This window comes from Seriola aureovittata, chromosome 18 (assembly GCF_021018895.1).
Source record: "Seriola aureovittata isolate HTS-2021-v1 ecotype China chromosome 18, ASM2101889v1, whole genome shotgun sequence".
Classification (NCBI taxonomy): Eukaryota; Metazoa; Chordata; class Actinopteri; order Carangiformes; family Carangidae; genus Seriola; species Seriola aureovittata.
The window spans coordinates 18,860,897-18,882,574 of NC_079381.1; the positions used below are offsets into that span (position 1 = coordinate 18,860,897).

At 41.5% G+C, this 21,678-nt stretch overlaps 1 protein-coding gene across 3 annotated transcripts in view; it reads right to left on the bottom strand.

The window, feature by feature from the left end:
• Positions 1-19,213, bottom strand: part of fibcd1b (fibrinogen C domain containing 1b) — a 98,662-nt gene extending 79,449 nt beyond the window's left edge. The window contains exon 1 of one of the 3 annotated variants that reach the window (XM_056403593.1): positions 18,256-19,213. In XM_056403593.1, coding sequence (XP_056259568.1) covers positions 18,256-18,327 — 72 coding nt within the window. In that variant the 5' untranslated portion in view covers positions 18,328-19,213. The remainder of the gene's footprint in view (positions 1-18,255) is intronic. The other 2 variants (XM_056403594.1, XM_056403595.1) reach the window with 2 other exon arrangements.
• Between the last annotated feature and the right edge of the window lie 2,465 nt (positions 19,214-21,678).

The window sequence follows — 21,678 nt, forward strand, 5'->3', positions numbered from 1 at the left end:
TAATTATGATGCTATTTGCTTTACCTTTGTGAGGAATAATCAAAAGGACTCTCATCACATCTTAACTTCAGAGGCTTACATCTTTGTCTACCTCTTTCCCCATCCCCACTTAAATTTCTCCTTTTGAAACTGCAGGCCACTTACAGTTCTGATTGCAGTTGCAAGCACGGTTAAGTGCACCAGCGCAATCATGCACAAGCTCAAGAGCCACACATACCTAGACACACAAACACACCCGCGCACCTTTATGCGCTGCACACACAGACACACCATTAAAAGACAAGATGGATCTCCGCCCCGCAGCCATACTATTTTAATAGCAGTGTGATAAGAAGGCAGACACTCCTTAATGTGTACATTTGCATACATCGCTATGTGCACACTACACAGGCGCTCATAAATAATACATGCATGTTACGGATACTGGTGTCTACACTTCATGGTACAGCTACCTTGCAAAAATGACTTATAGTTGTAGCATATTACAGCGGCTTCACATGTGTGTATGTTTGTGCGTGTGTGTCCGTGTGTGTGTGCGTGTGTGTGTGCAAGTGTGTCTCTGTCTGTCTCTTTGTGTCCATCGATCTCTTTGTGTGTGTCTGTGTCTGGGGCTATATGCAGGGGATACCCTACACCTTGATAGTTTGACCTTGGTAACGAGGTCGGATTTTGATGCTGATGGTGCGAGACAAATGTGATGTTTGCTCCTTCACTGACACTGTTTGTGGAGATATGTGTGTAAGTGTGAGTTTGAGTGTGTGTGCCGCACTTCATTCATATGAAAAACTGAATGTATTAGCACCGGTGTGTGTGGCACTGCGTGACCAAAAAATGTGTTGGTTGAGTACTATTGGGTGGTAAGTGCTGTGTGTTCACTCTGTCCCTGAGGGGAGGTTGTGCTGTATTGGATATTGGTCTTCTAAGGTCACGGGTTTCTATATAAACTGAACTTAGTCAAGTTGTGTTATCACAAACAAACAAACAAACATAACGGTTCATTTAACCTATGGAGTGCAATATTTCGCCTTTCTATGCTTTCTAAGCTGAACTATCTGCCTTAAAAGTGACTGCGACAGTTACGCTTCTGACTGGAGTCTAGTTAGCGGTTATAAAGCTACCCAGGATGCAGTGTAGTGCTACGACTGTAGTGGCACCACTCGTAAATACAATAGCAATTTTCTCAAAAGGGTCTTCAGTATAATGGAAGCATTCTACATTTCTGTGCAAAATAACCCTTCCCTTACAATGGTGAACGAGTGCAGTACATACTCTGAAATTGGCATATGTGCACATCATGAAGGGGCCTCTTCATGCAGAGTGTGGGGAGGGTTTGATCACTGATTTTTCAAGAGGCAACATGGAAATGTTTATGAAACTCTATAACTTGTTGAGAATGAGAGTTTCAGGAAGTGTGAGTATGAGTAAACGTTTTGAAATTATGAAAGAGAATACAGATAAATGTGAAAGAGCAGACTAAAAAGGGCAACGATTCTTACTGCTAGATAATAAGTTTACATAGTAAAGTTCTGACCTTGCAAACAAATAAAGTAAGTAAAATAAAGTAAAAATACACAGGCCATCATGCTACCGCCACTGCAATAAATAATTGCTGTAAGCATCTATGCGCTGCTTTCCATTTCATGAGGAAAGCCACCTTAGTGGAAACTATTAATGTCAAAAAGAGTGTGAAATGAACTACCAGGCAGATACACTTACTAGATGCAGGTTTAATGGAGAATATATTATACAGTTTTTTTTTTTTTTTTCTTTTCTTTTCTTTGTTTCTTCTCACAAAAGCTGTTAATGATCTGACCCTCGTATTTGAAGAATCCCAACTAAGCTTTCCACAAACTACATGAAGGAACATGTACCTGCCAAATTTGGTGTCATCCTGACCTGTGGTTCATGAGATGATTTTTTTTTTTCTCCCCCTTTTTTATGCAGTTGCTCAGAAACACTAGATGGTAAATTTAATGAGTGCTCTTGGGATAAAATTTTCAGATACATGCAAGCTTCAAATTTCTTCAGTGTTGGTTATTGCAACCTTGTAATCAGATGTGTAACATTATCCAGGAATTATGCAGCAAGTTAACACTTCATACACCAGCATTCTTAACATTTTAAATGACTAGAAGAGATACTTTAGAGCATCTTGAAAAAGCCGTGACATTAACAGTTGCTGAAAGAAGAGTTAATGCAACCCAAATTGTAACCTAGCATCAAGCGCTGTACTGTCCAAACAAAAAAGAAAAAAGAAACTGTGACAATCAGTGTAGGAGAGAGACGTAAAATGGAGGTACACTTTATTTTGAAAAGCTAAGATCTAAAGTTAACAGTCTGAATCCTTGGGAGTCAGGAGCTGGCAAACATGAAGCAGAAACAGTGGCTCGCTCTCTGGCTGGTTGTGTATAAAAAAAAAAACTGCCACAACTGTCATTTTTTTCCCCACGAGTGCAGTAAGGCAACGTCAAAGGAAATGTTATCCAAATGAACACTCTAAAGGAGGCAAGGACTAAATCAAAGTAGAGTTACTGCATAAATAAGACCAGATGACTGTGGTTAGCAGGTGCTAAACATCAGTCACGTTCTGGATGTAACAGACAAGCTATTCACCATGTTTACCCAAACGGAACAATATAATTACTCACAACCAGTTCATGTCTGACAGGTTTTTCATACTAACTTGCTACATTTTGTAGGATCATAAATTCAAGGGTAAAAAATAAGAATGTATTCTTTTTCCAGCATGAATATTAGCTGAGCGGCGAAGCTCAATGCCAGTTCCTATAGAGATTACGCAGTCAGCTGAGTGTTGCTAATAGGAAATCAATGTGCTATCAAACTTTTCACGGCACAAAACTGCATTAGTTTCATTTCGACTGATTAGTCAACACGTTGACACAAAGCACACGCAATGCAGATCCCTACAGTCTTGTGACAAAGCACCTGTAAGTGGTAATGGCAAGCATGTTTATATGGTGAGCCCACTCTGAAAATGTGGAAACTTTAAAACCAAAGAAACACAAGAACTTAATTAATGCAGTCCTCTGCCGACAATTCCTCTGGAGTTACCAGATTAAACCACTTCATTAGTGTCTAGAGAGACAACAGACGAGAGATGAGAAAGGCAGAGCTCAGGGAGAGAGGACTGGGGAGACAGAGGAAGAGTAAAAACCTTTTTTGTTAGTGCGCGAAACAGACACTTTCAAGGCGGTAATTATGACGCAGAAAGAATGTAATTATTTTTCCAGAATGCCAGAGGGCTCCCAATGTCTCCTAATAGTGATGGGTGACAATCTAATACACCACAGATATAAGTAGTGCATGGGGCTTAATTGGTGTTTTAAACTTAAGTGGCTTGTCTGAACATATCCAGGCTCTTTCCTAAATGTGTCAGAAGTGCCTGCAACCTGTGAGCCTGCCTGGCAGGATGTGACAAATTTGAGAAAAGCAGAGAAAAGCAGTGTCACTGTGCATTTTTCACAATCTGACAGCTTGCAGTAATAAGCCTGAGGTATCCTGAGTGTTTTAAAAACTGCTTAAGCCACTGTCACGTTTTGCACTTCCCCCAGGGGTCCTCAAACTATTTCATACCAAATCCACAATTAGACAGAGAGGCTCAATCTGAATACAGATTTCCACGGGTGACTTGAGGATGTTTTGTTGCAGGACGACTCCATGTGCCAACATGATGACAATGAGTAAAACCTAAGAATTAGCAGAGGAAGCCAGAATCACAGCTGTTGTACTTGATATTCCTCGAATGAATAACTTTTCTAGATTAATTTAGAAAGTTGATAATGGCAGCTCTGCTTTACAGGACGGTAAACAGCATGGCGGCGTATCTCAATCCAAATGACTTTTCTCACATGAGCCACAGTGACAGAATAAATGATCCACCATAATGGATAAACCACTTTGCACCTTGTTGCTGCTTTTCCCAGGGTACTAGTGTGAACACGGCTTTATGGGAAATGAAGCATTCTCTGTATAACTCCTGTGGGAGAACTGCAGTGATGAGTTAAAACGTCTGGACTCCTAATGGAAGGTTTGGTCGTGAGAACAAACCACAAAAGTTTTTTTTTTTTTTCCCCAGAGCCTCTGTCAGCTCACATTTGCGCACTCTCCTCACACAGTCATTTCCCTTCCTTGCTACTCAGCCAAAAAAGTCGATTCAAGAAGCTTAGTATTGTGATTTGAAATCATAAATCCATTTTATTCATTTCCAGATTTTCATTTTGTAAGATCTATTATTTAAAAAAAAAAAGGCTTGCATGCGACGACATTTAGAGTAAGCCACTGCAACAAAGTGATGTAGCTCGTAGCATCAGATCTCTGCTAAGAAACAGAGAGAGAGGCTGTGTGACTGCAGCTCATGTCACAGATGTGATAAGCAAGCTGCACTTTATTCTAATAAACAGTGTTCGTCGCCACCCCAATACTCTGATCAGCATTTGACCCATGACCCAGCTCACAGCCAACTTCTAATTGTGACAAGGCACATATGGCAGATAATTATTCTGAATAATCTGTTGCCATGGTGACGGCTGACCCTGATGGCCATTGATGCACCCTCCTCATGTCCAGCTCTTTGGTTGGAGGCAGTTTCGCCTCTTTGCCCTCTTAAAGTGCTGGGGATTAGAGATGTACATTATCACTTTAATCTCCTCTTTAACCCCTTCAATCAGACTCGCAGCCCCCGCACAGAGTGGGCCCCATCAGCCACTCCGCTGAGCTGCATATGGCCACAGACAGACGTATGTTTTCCTGCTTGTGTATTTTTATGAAAGCCTAATATAAAAATAAGATTTCATTCTCTCGCGCACAAGTGCTGTCCTATCTCAGTAATCCACTCCAATCCTCCTCTCCATCAGCCCCCTTTGGTGTCTCTAAGTGTATGGCCATGAAATAAGCACACCAAGCTACTACTGAGCTCTTACTTACCACCCCACCCACCCCCCCCACCTCCGACAGTCATCTTTTCCAAAACGGATAAACAAGCCTTTCACTCTAGAGATGTATAAAATAGGAAACAATATTTACTGGTGAGGCATCCCTCCAGATATCCCCCCTGAGCTGTGTGAGCATGAAATATGAAATTGCTCTGAATCATAATTGAGTGGCAACGGCAAGATAATTTGTTTTGAGTTTTAAAAAAACATTGAGATTGAAAGTGACTCAAATCAGTAACAACAGTCAAAAAGCCATTACAAAATGCATTAGGTACAAATTACCATTTTAATGTGGTAATAATTTTGTTTAGAAAACAGCTGACATTTTTAAATAGACACCGCATTTCAACAGTGATACTCATGAATCAGGGGCACATTTGAAAAATGCCAAACATCGAGTCAAGTCAAAGTTTTAAGTAGATTATGATGCGAAGGTGACTCACACATTTCGTAAAACAAATAATCATAGCAGAAGGATCAGCACAGGTGAGATGATGAGAAAGATGAGAAATATGTACAATGAGAAATACAATATAATATGAAAAATACTGTGATGCAGTTGTCTATAAATTTGCCAAGTTAGGTTACTGATAGTCTGGTGGGAAACCAAGCCAACACCATCTCTGTGACCCCTGACCCATCCTGCTACAAGCTGACAGCAGCTGTCATGCCCTACATACTAGAAAACCACAGCACACAGCAAACACATCACAGCACCTCTAAAATATAAAATACATTATCATCATTTTCTCTGCGAGGCTGGCTGATGACAGACAGAGCGTTGACCCTGAGGTCAGCATCAGCCTATCAAAACAAAGGTCAGCAGACCATAGATCCCTCCTCTTTGCTCGCTCCTCCCCCCTCACCTCTCATCCCAAACCTGTCAGCGTCCCGTCATCCGTCTCCCCTTACATCTACTCCCCCTGACCACCCTGCCCCACAGTGCTAAAGAGTTTCTCTCTTCATCTTCAACACATTTGCAATAAATCAGTGTGAGCTGAGGGGCTGTAGAAAGAGTGTGAGTCTGATTGATTTCTTATGTTAGCACATTATGGAAGCCTGTGAGGAGCCAGCCAGATTCCATTCCCCACGGTGAGAGAGGCTGAGAGAGCGAGCATAAGTTTAACATGCGAGGAGGCTTAAAGAAAGACACAGTATGAACCAAAACAAGCGAAAGAACAGTTTGTCAGTGATTATGTGACTATGTGTTATTGTTCCCATCTAGTCACAAATTCAATCATGTTGTAAAAAATTGAGACATCCTCAATTTTATTTTTTTTACTTTTCTCTATATGTTCCTCTAAGACCTACTTTTCTCTGAAATCTCTGGAATTTAGACTTCTTTTTTCTTTTTTTTAATAAGTTCTCTCACACCCTCTGTAGTCCATCCCCTTCTCTTGCAAACTTCATCTATTAGTCATTGCATCTGTAAGAAAGATTTGACTAAAGGTGGCAGACAAATGGCTGAGGCACTGTACAGTTCTGACAAGCTCTATAAGGCCTTTTACAATACCAGACTATCTTAGACTGGAACTACAAGTAGCCGGTTATCTGACAACTTAGCCAGGAGATGTCCATTTAAGAATTCCAACACAAAGTGAAGCATAACCTTTTAAGCTATAGTTTTCCAATGTACATCCATTTTACATAATATCTGACCAGCCAAAAAAGATTCAAAAAACACAAAAATGCAGATATGGACAATAGATAACGACTCTGGCTATGACAGCATGAATTAATACTAGCAATAAATGGGAATTTCCATTGACATAGGCTGCTACGATTTATTAATCTTCCCGTGATTGAGGTTAAACTGTATTTATGATGACATCCATAAATTGTAACGCTAGGATTATTAATATAATACTGCCATGCTAGTGTCGACCTTTTCTCCCCCTCTGTGGAACAAGACTGGGTAAACTGTTGGTCTCAGGGAGCCGTTAATTCTGTCCATCATCCTCAAAACCCGCTTAGAATGGTACTCAATTCTATATGCGCATTTATATTCTATATTCATAATTTAAATCTGCCGCCAATGCTTCATTTTGTATAGTTTTTATATACAGCTACTTTGAAATGCATAGCGTAGCCCGGATTTCATGAAATTGCTCCAAATTTAGTGTGTTTAGAGTGAACAGGAAAAACTGGAACTGGACAGACTGTCCCTCAGTTCTATAAAATGATAGACACTACACCTGACATTCTTGCTTTTACTTTCACCCCCTTAAAGTAGCTATTTGTAAGTTTTGCTATTGCTACATAGCCATGGTTAGCATTAACAGCTGTTTACTTACCGGTCTAGAAGACTTGTGAACGTTGCAAGTTCAGCATCAAACTTCTTTCCATTACTCGCCAAGAGCTGTCTCGATTGGTGGAAAGCGACCCTCTTGTTTTGCTTCTATTTCTATCACTTCTTTTCTTCTACTGAAGTTAGCATGCTAACCAGCTAGCCCCGGCCAGTCACTTTCTGATACCGAGTAACTGTAACGTCCAGTCTGCCCTGAAGAAGAAGTAGCGCTGTTCAGAGAATGTATTAATTGTCTTAAGCTTTTGGCAGCTCTTGGAAGTAAACAGTCATAGATGCTTAACATTGGCTATGTAGTAATTACAAAACTTACAAATAGCCCCTTTAAGATATTGCCTACAGGCTTAAAGATAGGCTTATACAGAATGTTTGGGATTGAGATATTTATATAAGAGAGCACAAAGCTGGTCACCTTGTCTTCAAATATTGGCCAATTTTTCTAAAGGTTATAGAGATTTGCAATCACATACAACAGCAGAACAGCTACTACCAAACATTAACATTAAAAGCCAAACAACTACTGTGTGGTTGTGGCATTTGAATGAATAATGTAGTCACTGTGTCAACTGCCTGCATCAGACAAAATGTCAGTAAGGAAAATTGTGATAAAGAAAATGTAAGCTGCCCATTTAAAGTTTGAAATCTCTGTCAGCTGTACTGTGTGTTCAGTCCAAATTAACAATTGTTTGTATCTAAACAGGCTTAACTTAGTCAGTGAACACGGTAAACATTATACTCACTAAAGATTAGCATTGTCATTAGTGGTAGGAAGATTAGAGAAAAGCACTTAGTAACAGATTCATGTAGAGTTAGAGATGTGAAATATGAACTGTTGCCTCTATATTTTACAGTGCATCCTCCTCCCATACTTTTTGCACAACTGACATTTTCAACTATCTCTCCCACACTTCAAATGTGTATGTTTTACTGTGGTTGCTTTTTCTGTAATGTATTACATTAACTGAAGAGTATCTGTGTCTGTTTTTTTTTTTTATGTGTCTGCTTGCACAGAAGTGTCTGAGTGTGTGCGTGAGAGTTGGTTTCTCTAAGGAATATGGCCTGTTCTCCATGCTGCCAAGTTCCACAACATCAGCAGAAACTAGTGGTCCGCAGTACTCTACATTTCCATATCCAATCTCATTCAGACTTAGGTATTGCCGAGAGGTGCAGAATTTCACCAGAGGAAACAAGACAAACCAAATATAGTAAATATGAGCTTGTGCAGCCATAGCAGAGGCTCACAAGCTGCCCTGAAATGAGATGCAAGTCGAAATGTGCAGAAAACATAATGTTTTCTTTCTCTGCTAATGAAAAACACAAGCCAGATGGTGTATGACAGAGCTACTTCCAACAGTTTTGATAAGTTCGACTTTTTTTTTATTTTTTAAATGGGTCAAGAACAATAAAATGTTTCTTCCAGAAGACATAATAAATTCCAGCTATGTGAGCTAGGGAGGGGATTTTTTTTTTCTACATCAATCCTTCTCCCACATTTTTTGATTGATTTGATGTTTGAATCATTTAAAGGGAGGGTTTTGGAATAACAACAAGCAATGGGAGTGAGCCCTACAATTCCTCATTTATTCAAATGTGCCACTTTCCCCCAGCACATCTGAATAATGGCACACAGTCTGCCAGATTGAATTTTTGATGATGAATAAATAATGGATGTTGGTGGATAAGTCTGTTAATATATTAGCCATGAGTTTGTCATAACTGTTTAATAGGATAGCGGCAATAAATACATCTCTGCATCTCTTTGTGCCTCCCTCTCTGTCTAGTTTTGGATATTTTTCATGCATCATTTCATTTTTTATCTTTCTCCTATAACTATCCTCGCTCCTGATATGTTTCTCATTCACCCGTCACTCACCTAACCTATTTCGTTGAGTTTTCTTATCATTCTGTTGATCACAAAAAATGTATTTCTGTTTCAGTTGTATGAACATAGTATAGAGTTATACTGAAAATATGCTTTTCATACATTTAGAGCATTAGACTTTTGGTGTGGAGTATCTATTCATCTCTTGTGTTTGGCCTGTTAAAAACTATCCCCGAGCCTTAAAATATATCTGTGAAAATGACCCGGTCATCGCGGTCTTCTGACACTCACTGACTGTGGCATCGAGTAACGAGGCAATCACTTAATTCTTGCTTCCAATTCACAGATCAAGAATACCTCTTAACAAGGACAACAAAGATTTCCTCAGTCTTCGTCCTTTTAGTCAATTAATGTTGCTGTTAACCTTCAGACACCTAATGTTGCCTGGCCCATAATGATGCTATAATGTTTCCTCTGTTAGCTTAAGCAAATCATTAGCAGGTAAATATATGAAGCCAGTTTTCAGCGGAAATGGCTCCATTTGGCTCAGAGGAGAACCAATAATGTAAATGTGGAGACACTACCAAGTATGAGATAGTTAGAGAGCAATGCAGCTCAATCACAGGCGCTTTAACACCTACATAAAACGGCCTTCTGTACGTTAGCAGCGGAGCAGGTGCCACACACTAGTATCACTTCTTTAACAATACAGCAGTTGTCAGTGTGATTGTGTGTTTAAGTGGTTTACATTGAGTTAAAACTGCCGTCTCTTCCGCCTCCTCCCCCACCCTCCATCCCGTGATGTTCTTCTGCTCCAGATCCAGTGGCCGGAGTAGATTGATTGCTTGATTAAACTTTTCCATTTATCATAAATTATTCACTGGATTTTTACAGTCTAATTAATTCCCTTATTATTTACTGTTCAGTCTGCATTCTTAGTCAGACACGTAACCCATCACAAAAGGCAACTATACGCTCGTGTTGTGTAGGTGATTTGTTGTGCTTGCATGCATAAGAGTTTTTGTGAGCGTTGATTAATGAGACCGGGGAACAAAAAAAAAAGTCTATTGTGTTGTGAGAAGTATGTTCCCTTAAAAACAGCCCCCTAATCTCGCATCTCTATTTGATCAAGACTGTAGGGTCCCGTGTGCTGCGCTCTTTAACTCTCAGATTGAAGTCACCAGGAGGATATCGGACATTTCTCATTGGAGATATGGAGATAGTGCACAATCAGTCAGTGGAATGGGTCTGGCTAGCTGTCGGTCAAGATGACTGAACTGTGTAACACATGTCTCTCTCATCTCTCACTCCACCACTCGGCTCTACCTCATTTCCACCTGACCCTTTTTCCCCAGCTCTGCACATCTCTCCTCTGCCACTCGCAGGTGATTTCCAATGCATTTTTAATGATGATTTAGCAGGGAAGTGAATTATAAATTGCAGAGTGGCGATATTACAGTCTTCCAGAATAAAATAGTTGGTGGAATACACACATTTATCTTTCCTTTGAGTGTTTTTTTTTCACCTCATGACTCTTTATTCTCGAACAGATATCACACACACACACACAAACACACACGCACACACACACACACACACACACACACACACACACACACACACACACAAATATGCATGAGGGGCTGAGTCCCACAGATGGAAATCGAATGCTTTACCCTGCCTACTCTCCCACTCTCCCACTCTCCCTCCCTCTCACACTTTTAGTTCTTCTGCTGTGAAACCCTGCCCATCAGGTCAGCTTGCTGACACATCTGTCAATACATGCTCTGGGAGGTAGAGTATAACCTTGCCCTGCGGTGCCTTCTTAATGTTCCCTACTCAGCTTTACTTTCTTCACATTCATCCAAAGACACAGAGAGGAACCCAACAGTGTGACACCTCCATTATGTTTGCCCACACATATATGTGGACGTGTGTGTGTGTGTGTGTGTGTGTGTGTGTGTGTGTGTGTGTGTGTGTGTGTGTGTGTGTGTGTGTGTGTGTGTGTACATACATTCATTCTTACACACAAAGGCGCACCAAACCTAAAGTGCATGCAGTGCACAAAATCAACACAATTACCAAGAATCACGTATCAATTAGTTACAATTACTTTCTATTGCAGCTGTTGTTTTGGATGCGAGTGAGCCTGTGGTGATGCTTTGGGGCTTCTGTGATGAGGCTTGTAACTGATCCAAGAGTCGACTGTGGAAAAAGAGTGCCTCTCCTCCAACAGCAATGTGTGGTATATCTGATAACAATCCTTTGTTGGAGGTATGTGGGATTTTGAGCAGCTGGAATATATCTGCGTCATCTTGTAAAAGGTACATGTGCCCCCAGCTAGCCTGGTGTCTGCGCAACACTGATCTGAGACCTACTGTGATTCATACTTTCCAACCCTCCTGTGTCTTTTCTACTCCACTCTGGGTTATTCTTTTATTCCTCTACTCTGGCCTTTATTTTTATTCTTTTGCTTTTTTTTGACTCCTGTTCATTCTTGCTCGTCATTCCTCGCCTCTGCCTCGTCGTCCCTCAAGGCCTCTGCTGGTCACCCTGTAGCACCAGAAATCTGATATTGAAATATCCTGTCCCTTCATGTCAGCAAGAGATATAGAAAGGGAGAAAATGAGAAAAAGACATTGAGGAGAGTGAGGGTCAGATAACAAAAGGCGGATGGAGGATGAGCAAGGCCGCAAGCACATGGGACAGCTGCTTTCGTTTGTAACCTTCAGACGATAGTAAAGCCTCAGCTTCGCCAGGCTACTGTAAACGTGCACGTGACACAGAATGGCTCCATCTGTCTGCAGCAGGAAACCTAAAAAAAAATAACACACCGCTCCATTAAGGCACTAAATCACTTTCTATGTAAAAGCACTCTTCACTTACGTAACGACTTGACAGTAATGGCTCGTTACCGCTTTGATCCACCAACACACACACTCCTCTCACACATTCATACCTTCATTCTAACAATAGGCCTACACTTCTGTGAACCACTTTACGTTTTGATCCCACAATTCAACAATGCTAAGGCAATGGGTCTCAACCATACAGAGCTTATGTATATGTGTCCAAAGCTGTAAAAGATATTGATAAGAAGGTCTAAAGATCTAAAGTGGAGCGGAATTAGAAAAGCGCGTGTGTGTGTGTGTGTGTGTGTGAAACGAGCATGCTCGCTGAAGATGAAAAACAGTGAAGGATTAAGGCTTTGAAATTCAACACAATGCATGCCAACATAAAGGCGACGCTGTTATGAGGAGCAGTACCAAAGTGAAATCAATGATTCTGAGGGATTGTTTTTGTCCTGATAAAGTGAATAACTCCCCCCCTCTACTCCCACCCTTGTACCCTTGTTTAAGGGGAACACAGGATTGATAGAAGCACACGATCACACAAGCAAGACATGCACAGACACACACAAATATATCAGACTCCATTTTGATATATTTTACAGTTGTTAACACCAAACATCTCGTGCTGCGAGAGTTCACATCTGTACAGGCGAACGCTCCCATGCATAAACTAAGTAAAACTGAGTAAAATACAGAATGCGAAGAGGAAAAGTTAAAATGCCGCATGTATCTTGGTACAGAATTTGTACATATCAGTGCATCTGCTAGCTGCATGTTTAGGTATGTGACCTGACAAATGGTTGAAGCACATCTGGGGCTTGGCTACTTTTGCTGGTGGTTGTTTCCTTGATGCCACCCAGAGCGAGGAGAGACAGAATCTGAAGTTGTTAGAGTTGCTCTGCTGCCATAGCAGGACCCCCCACAGGGAAATCACAGGCCCAGTGAACCAGGGAACTCTCTCTGCTCTGCCTCAGTCCACACTGCCTCCTATACCTCCAGCCAGCTCAGCAGGTTCATTAGTTCGACAAGGGTATCCACAAAACCAGACAGCCCACACCTCACACAGTCACAGCCTTCACCCCTCAACACACTATTATACTGTGATTGAAAAGCCATTCCAAACATTAGCAGTAGCTAGCAGTTAGCAGTGAGAAAGGTGTCTTACGTACTTGTAGGGCTGGGCGATATGGAAAAAAATCTTATCATGATCATTTTTTTTCATATCACTCAATATCAGATGGAAAAAAAGATTTTAACTGTCATTGTGCGAACATGCTTTCGACACGCTACTCTGCTTCTTCTTACTTTCAATAGCCAAAGTATCTCCACACTACCGAATTCCTCTGACCCTTCTTTAAAGGATGTCCTGCTCTTTTGAGCCTTGGGCTGTGTCCGTTAAGGTGTCCTCTTCGGTAAAACTGTCGCTAGAGTTTTCTTTAACATTTTCTGACGTCATTTTCTCTTTTATCTCTCTCCCACTCCTGACGTACCGTCATGTCAAAAAACATGGATGAGTGAGTTCTTTCGACGTTGTATCGACCATGTCTTATGTTTCTATCGAGGAAAAGTTATTTCATGATAATTATCTTCATCGTTTTATTGCCCAGCCCTACAAACATATGCTTCACATGTGCAGCATTACTAACTGGGGTGAACAATTAAACTCTCAAGTTATAAGGTTTCTATTTTCAAATCACAAGATCTGCCATTTTTATTAGAACTCACAGAACAGTGGCTCAACAAGCTGCAGCAAGTTACAGTTTAAGCTGGCAGCTGTTGATGAGAACTGAGAAATCTACTCGGTTATAGTTGATCAACATTAATTATTTGCATAAGCAAAACATCAAAAAATGAAACTACAGACAATCAGCGAAGCAAAATATTGACATTCTAACCCGTTAGTCAATAATCATCACGACAAGATTACATGACCACTCAGCACTCGTGGATTTGACCACACCCGTCTTCGAACTCAAACACACACACATTCACACACATACATACACACAGACTCACAAGGTGAAAACAACACCAGCTCCCCAGTGTCAGCTGGTAATATGGACTGTTGTCTGGTTAATATGATCCCCCTCTGCATGCCAGTGTCTGTAAACTTACACTCAGCCAAACATTTTCAAAGAAGAAGAAACAACAGTCTGTGTCATTTTTGATGTTGGAAAAGATATAAAGAATGGCCTGTGCATTTACTGTTCATGAAAGAATCTGGACCTCTAGGATTTAGTGCTTTGAAGCAGCGTGGGAACATTTTGCGTGTCCTCAGTTTGATGTGAAAAACACTCCGTCTGGGCTGTGTTTGCTTAGCTTTCTATGGACCAGTTTACTTTTCTGATTGCTTTAAATTAAAAAAATATTTGGATGTGCTCAACAACAATTGCACATCTTCTACATATTGTTCAGCTGTAATTATAAGACACATTATGTAGGAACGTGTGCATGAAGGATGATCCAACCTTCTAGGTTCTGCCTGAACCACAGTTTCCACATGTGGGAGTGAGATGTATTAGAGTGAGTTAGTGCAGATTTATCAAACCTGACAGAGGTGTTTATATGTGTGTGTGTGTGTGTGTGTGTGTATGCCAGCCAGCCATGTCATACAAGCCTGATATAATTTCTTGACTTGGGTCACTGCCGAGTTTGTTGTTGATAGATGTGGACCCACAGTGTGTGCGCTGTCAAGGCTAAAACCTTCCTCCTCTTAATACAGCTCTGTGTCTGATGTCTGATGTTTTGGAGATACATAAACATCCTAACTACAGTTAGGTGATTTGCTGACTTATTGATTGGATTGTGTGGCTTTGATGTGTTTGGTGTTAGTCCCTGGTTCTAAAGTGAAGCTTGGGGTATAAAAATCCAACAAATTCTCTATAAAATATCTTTAATTCAGTGTGTGTGTGTGTGTGTGTGTGTTGTGTGTGTGTGTGTGTGTGTTTGTGTGTGTGTGTGTGTGTGTGTGTGTGTGTGTGTGTGTGTGTGTGTGTGTGTGTTTGTGTGTGTGTGTGTGTGTGTGTTTGTGTGTGTGTGTGTGTGTGTGTGTGTGTGTGAGAGCTGGCAGCTGTGTTCTGTGGTAGTCTACTTGTACACAAACCATCCTTTCAGTGCTCTGGAATTTTAGACTTCTCAGTGTGTTATTGATTACCTCCAACCCGAGTGGGCAACCCTACTGGGCCTCACTGACTCCTCAGCTATACTTTGTGTGTGTGTGTGTGTGTGTGTGTGTGTGTGTGTGTGTGTGTGTGTGTGTGTGTGTGTGTGTGTGTGTACATGGGCCATGTGTGGTGAAGCGGAGCACGATACAGACACATACCATATAGATGTAATAGGCGTGTGTGTGTGTAACAATAAATTGAGACAAAAAAAACAAATTGCTCAAGCCCAGTTCATGGCTGATTTGAGAATGATACCATGGAAACAGATATAGCAAATAGTCCAATAAGAAAATATGGCCCCCCTCCAAAAAAAAAAAAAAAATCAATGTTAATGGTTTTTACCGCACAGTATTACATCCCTTATTTTTGTGTTTCTTATGTAGAATCACATTTTTTTTTCCTGAGCAATAGAAGCTTTATTATAAGGAAATGTAACTTTTTTTTTTCTTTTCTTATAGCCTTCACTTGAATTTCCCTCACGTTGCCAGGGCAATAATGGTCGACAGCAACCTTGACTTATCTCAGTTTTCTTTCTTTTTCATCACAGATACTTCAGATGAAAGGTTCACCATTGTATCAACTCAGTGCTGTAACACATAGTAGCCATTTTGTTTCTTTCAAGTGTCTTTTTTTTTTTTTTTTTTTTTTTTTAAATACGCACGTCTTAAACACATATCTGACTTTGTAGCCTCAGACTCTGTCACCTATATTCCAGTGAATGAGATTTCAAGGCTGATTTTAAGTTGCAATTGAATCTCCATTTTGCCGTAACTGGCCTCCCATCTGTTACGAAAGGCCACAGATGACAGCACACCTACAGCAGCAAATCAAATTTGTAGATTTACTATACAAATAGTGGGGTATGTTTTGTAATGTCAAAACAAACAAGAGAGCACAAGAGATCTCTATTACCCAATCCCTCCCCACTGGGTCTGAAATGACTGTGTCAATAGCACAAGCCAGGAGATAAAGGTTCAGTGTTGCTGCTCAAGATTACACAGAGAGAAAGGGAGGGGGAGAGGGGCTGACACACACAGACAGAAAGAGTATTTATGTGTGTCTGCGTGTGATAGCAACGTAACAAGTGCAGAAGAAGGAGACAGATAGATGTAGGGAGGAGAGGGACAGATAGCAGCATTAGCCATCCCCATTTCCCACAACATCTCATCTCATCCAACATCCCCTGATGCTGTCTGATGCCGGCTGAGTGTTGGGGTTATGGCACATATTTTGCCTTTTCATCCTCCAGGCTTACCACTCGGCATATTAGTTTCATTTAGTCATTCAGATGTTTTTTCCCCCTAAAGAACACAAGCATCTAAATGTATCTCATCAGATATCATTCTCCTTGCACAGATTCTTTTTTTTTAATGGTGATTGGAGACAGAGATTTGGATGTAACAGGAGCCACAATCCTCAACGCAGGGCTGATGTGTTTGCTATGCACATGACCTTTAAGTGGTCATAAAAAAAAGAGACAAAGCAGCTTGTGGGCAGTAGGCAAAATGTTGGTCCTATCCTCCATAGTCTCCGATCAGCTCCATCTCACAACTATAAAGGTTACATGAAAATCAGCCGGCTGTAGCGTATGAAAAATTAAACTGCAGACTTGTGTTAATCGATACTAATGTAATTATACCTTACAGAGGACTGAAGCACAGGCCTGGTTCAAAGTGCCACCACACAAATGACTCACACAGAGCCATGTAATCAACACAAGCACAAGAAAAGAAGCCACATATATTCTGACACCTGACAGACTTGGTAAATGACAGGAAATGTGCCACAAGCTTGTCTCCTTTTAACAAATGACTGCTGAATCACGCACAATCCACACACTTGGATTTAGAGCCAAAGAACAGCAGGGAGCAAATGCATTATTTTAAATATCTTATAATGAGCAGGTTTGGTGTCAAACATTTGGTGGTGAAAAGAAGAATATGTTCACTTATAAGGAGATTCATATTCCCCTGCTGCTACCTTTCTCATAACTGCTCATTTATTTGGATGAAACAGCAGCAGCAGTTATTAAAAAGTACCAAAAAATATGACATCTTTGAAATCTTTAACTTCTCTCTCGTTTGAAAACATTTTGCAAAGGGCTTTGGGGAAGTTTTCACGTAAGCACCTTTTACGTTTTTTGCCAGTGATGTCGCATGATAACTAAATCCATCCTGAATCTCATTAGGCAATGAGAAAGATAAATCATGGTGTGTTTCCAAAGGCGCCAATCTCCCACAGTGGCCCCCGAAATCCGATTCCGTATGTTCCCGAGGAGCCTTTTCCCTCATGGGCTGTCAATAACCTGCTACTGACCTTGTGAAAACACATCGACTATTCCCCAAAGTGAGCTTGCCTGGCTGCAACACAATGCACGTCCGCTCCTGTCTCAATTCATCCGAGCGGGTAGACAGCCTAAAGAGCTCTGGAGTGTTAACAGCAGCTATAGGGTGTGTGTGTGTGTGTGTGTGTGTGTGTGTGTGTGTGTGTGTGTGTGTGTGTGTGTGTGTGTGTGTGTGTGTGTGTGTGTGTGTGGTGTGTGTGTGTGTGTGTGTGTGTGTGTGTGTGTGTGTGTGTGTGTGTGTGTGTGTGTGTGTGTGTTTGTGTGTGTGTGGGTGTGTGTGTGTGTGGGTGTGGGTGTGTGTGTGTATGTATGTGAGAGTGTGTGTGTGCGCGCGCGTGTGTCGCTATTTAACACTCCAAGCAACACAAATGCGATTTCCATTAAATCACATTCAATTAAAAACACAACCCAGGTTTACATGAGGGGTGGGGGGATGTTTGGGGAAGATTCTGCCAAGATGCGCAAACATCCATCGGCCTCATCGCACTCACACTCATCTCCTGCCGTGATTCCAGCTTTATTGTATCCAGCAAGTATTCTAACTAACACGTCCCAGCGTTGTGTGACGCCGACAGAAGTCACCACGGGGACTGTGTGGTCTGCGGGTGGGTTTAAGACATTATGATAGGAACAGAAGTGCCAGAGCCCGGGGAGTCGGGGGGGGAGAAGCTCATCTGCAGCTACTGTCTCTACAGTGCAGAGGTTCGCCCGAGAGCCACATCACCAAACTCAGCGTGGTAACACTGCACCAACATATGCACCACCCCTCATCAACCCATAACCCATACGCACAGCTGTACGTTGGTGTGAACATACCTGGTTTTTATGCCGAGTCCCATCTTCGAGTTCAGAAGAGCTGTTCATGGTTCCCCATCGGTCATTTACCATCCTACGGAGAATCTGCGCATCAGATCCGCCTGTTTGTTCCAGGCGACAGAGAATAAACCCGCGCTTTTTAAGTCTTTATCAGTGATTTAGCCTACTCCATGGAAAAATGGGGTATTCAACGTAAAAAAAGGAAGGAAGGCACAACTACTTCTGCGACTCAGCCACCGCACACACCGCACAAATTACGCACCAAAATGGAACTTAAATTCCTGCCGAGAGTCTCCCGACTATCTGGCCGTTATTCCACTTAAAAGAATTTAAAAAAGGAGTGTTAACAGGCTCCAGGCTTTGTAACTGGACTCTCAAACGCATCACAGTTACATTGGACTGGAAAAATTAAGCCCAAAACGACCCCGAAAGCACCGGGCGCAGTCCTTTTACTCCACAAGAAGAAATCGAGAAAATCTTCTTTGACTCAGATTGCAAAGTGCCACCCGACCTTTTCGTTCAGCCAGGAGAGTTTGAGACGCCAGGTCAGCCCACACTGTGACCACTTATGACTGCACAGGTAAAGACAGGATGGGATAGGGTCGCAGAGCTGCCGCGTCCTTTATTTCTCTCGTTTATTCGGTGAGAAGACTCCGACACCGAGCCCACGGGATGGATAGAGCCTCCCTCATTTGCGTCAGACTGATCTGGCTGGTATTTCACAGAGATGCCTTCGAGAAGACTGGTACGAGGAGATTAGCGAGCTCCGCTTGTGTGCAGCGCGGGGCGCTCCGTGCCTCCGACTGTCAATCAACGCGTCCCTTCAGTACGCGCGGCGCGCTCCAAGCGAGCGTTCCTTCCCTGTGCCCGCCTGCCCTCGACTGCTGTGCCACTGCCACCCCGCCTTCTACTTCACTTGCACCGCACCGTGGACCCTCCTATTCCACGGCTACCCGAACAGCAGCAGATAGCGGCACGTGTGTCTAATTTGTGGACTACAGACTGTGTAATGACTTAATGTAACATAAACCCGGGATCGGATTCCTGTTAAAATCTTTTTGCAGAACGAAAACGTTTTCTTGTTAAATCTACTGAAGGCTGCCGCACATTTTAGACTATAGATTGCCATGTTACATACCCGGGTACCTGACCGGGTTTAGTAATCCTCTCCAAGTGTTAATTACTGGCTGTGACATCACCCAGCACTTTTAATATGAGTGACAGCCTTTAGAAGTAGGGCTGCTTGTTTGGGGAGTTTAAAGCGGAGGAACCTCACTATAGTAGAGAAAAAAAAAAGATGAAACAGAATATTAAATTGAAGCAACTGCCTCATTTATTTCACAGAAATCAGATTAAAAATCACCAGAGTCCTGCCCTTGATTTGCACAAGTTTACCTGAGGTGATCTGTGAGTTCATTGGGCAGAGCGTGGGTAAGCAAGGCTGAGGCACAACATCATGTGACTCCACTATACAAAAAGCTATAGACTGAAAATAATGAGGAATAGTAACTGGTAATAGAGGAAATCCAGCAGTCTGTGATGTAGTTTTGTTAGTGATTGATGTCTCAGAAGCAGGATTTTGTTTGGCTCTTCTTTATCGAACAGGAACATGCTCCCACTGTATTAAAGCATTATTGTAAGAGATTATCACAGAGAACTTGAATAAGTCAGCCGGGTTAACAGAAGAAGCCCCTATGTTTGAACTCCAGGTATAAATTTAGCAACAGCTTCCTACAGAAATCAATTCCCACCTCAACAGTTCTCGGTGTGCACAGTTCTAAGTGATAGGCAGCACAGCAGCACACAAAAACCACCCCCCTCCTCTCCCCTCTCCCTCTTGTACATAGAGTCATTAATGTCAATAATGTGGCCCACAAGAGTGCTCATGTTTTTCCTCAGTTAAGGTTGTTTGATAGATAGATGATTAGAGGTCTAATCATTGGTGCAGGGACTGAAGCACAATTACTCATCCCTGTGATGAACCTGCACTCACACTGGGGAAGAGTGAGGGTGGAGTAAGGGGGGTGGAGGGGGCGGGGTAATGCAAAATAGGGTCACTGCTACAGAAATGTGTGCTGTCAGCAGGTCTGACATCCACCAGTGGATTGGAGGTATGTTGTTAAGGTGGAGTAGTTTGTCAGGGGTGACAGCCCATCTAAAGACAAGAATAGCAAATTAAACGTTATGACATGTAGCCTTAAACTTGCATATTGAGCAGCTCTGTGTCTCTTTTTATTTCAAATTACATTTCATCAAGTAAATGGTCTTAGTTACACAATTAAAATCAGCAGACAGGATCCTGTTGTTAGTATTTCTTGATAACATTATATATTCATGACTAAATAAGCCACAACTATTTTTTAAACCATCCCTACTACATTTTTAACACATTATTATTTGTCTTGTCAGGAAAGTGGTTTGATTTATAATATTTAGATTAAAATGTTGATAAAATCCTGATGTATGTGACATAACCTTTTCCTAGCTAAGTCCCGCCCTCAAACGAAAATATAAATATGGAAATCTGTAACGTGAAACGATGTCAACTTTTGTAACTTTGGCAGGAAATCTTGTTTTCATGTAGGACTCCATCGCTCATAATAAGAAAACGATTGACCAAATAAGTTTTCAGGGCAGACGTGCTTTAATGATTTCCCACTGATCTGGGGTGACAGGGGTTTCCCATTGGCAAATGAGCCTGAAAACCCACAGTACCAACACAGCGTCGTGAATGTTCTTTAAGTTTCCACATGCAGCTTCCAGAGGACGTCACAGCAACAATTTTTTTTTGAGAATAATAATTGAAAGATCAGTGGCATGAATTCCAGTCTAAGGCACCTTGGGTCGATTAAAGGAATCAATTCCCCGAACTGAGAGCAAAAGAAGTCAATTGAAGAATAACAATAAGGGTTGGATTGAAAAGAAATCCCTCTAGTTTTTGATTTAATACAGCCCATATAGGGTTTATAATGATAGTTAAACTTCTTTTTTATTCATCTGTTTCCCTTTCATTTGCTCAGTTTTTTATGTTACATATATTCATAATGCGTGTGTGTTATGTCTGTGTATGGTCCCATGAGTGCGTGCAGTGTGTGTGCACGCAGATAGTATAGGCGTGAGTATGTGGATGCATGTATGCATGCAAAGCTATAAATGCAACATGTACAGTACATATTCATACTTTCTTTTTTCATTTTAACAGTCACATTGATGCACATCTCTTTTTCCATCACTTTTTTGTTGCTATGTTGCTTTCCTAACCTGTGTAAACATCCTGATCTCATTCAGGAAAACGTTCTCATGACATGATAAATTGTAGTGACTTGACATGTTTGTTAAATAACCAATTTCAGTGATTTTTGACATAAATTATATTTGCTTTGAAACACACAAGGGGGGAACATAACTTCCCTTGCAGAAATT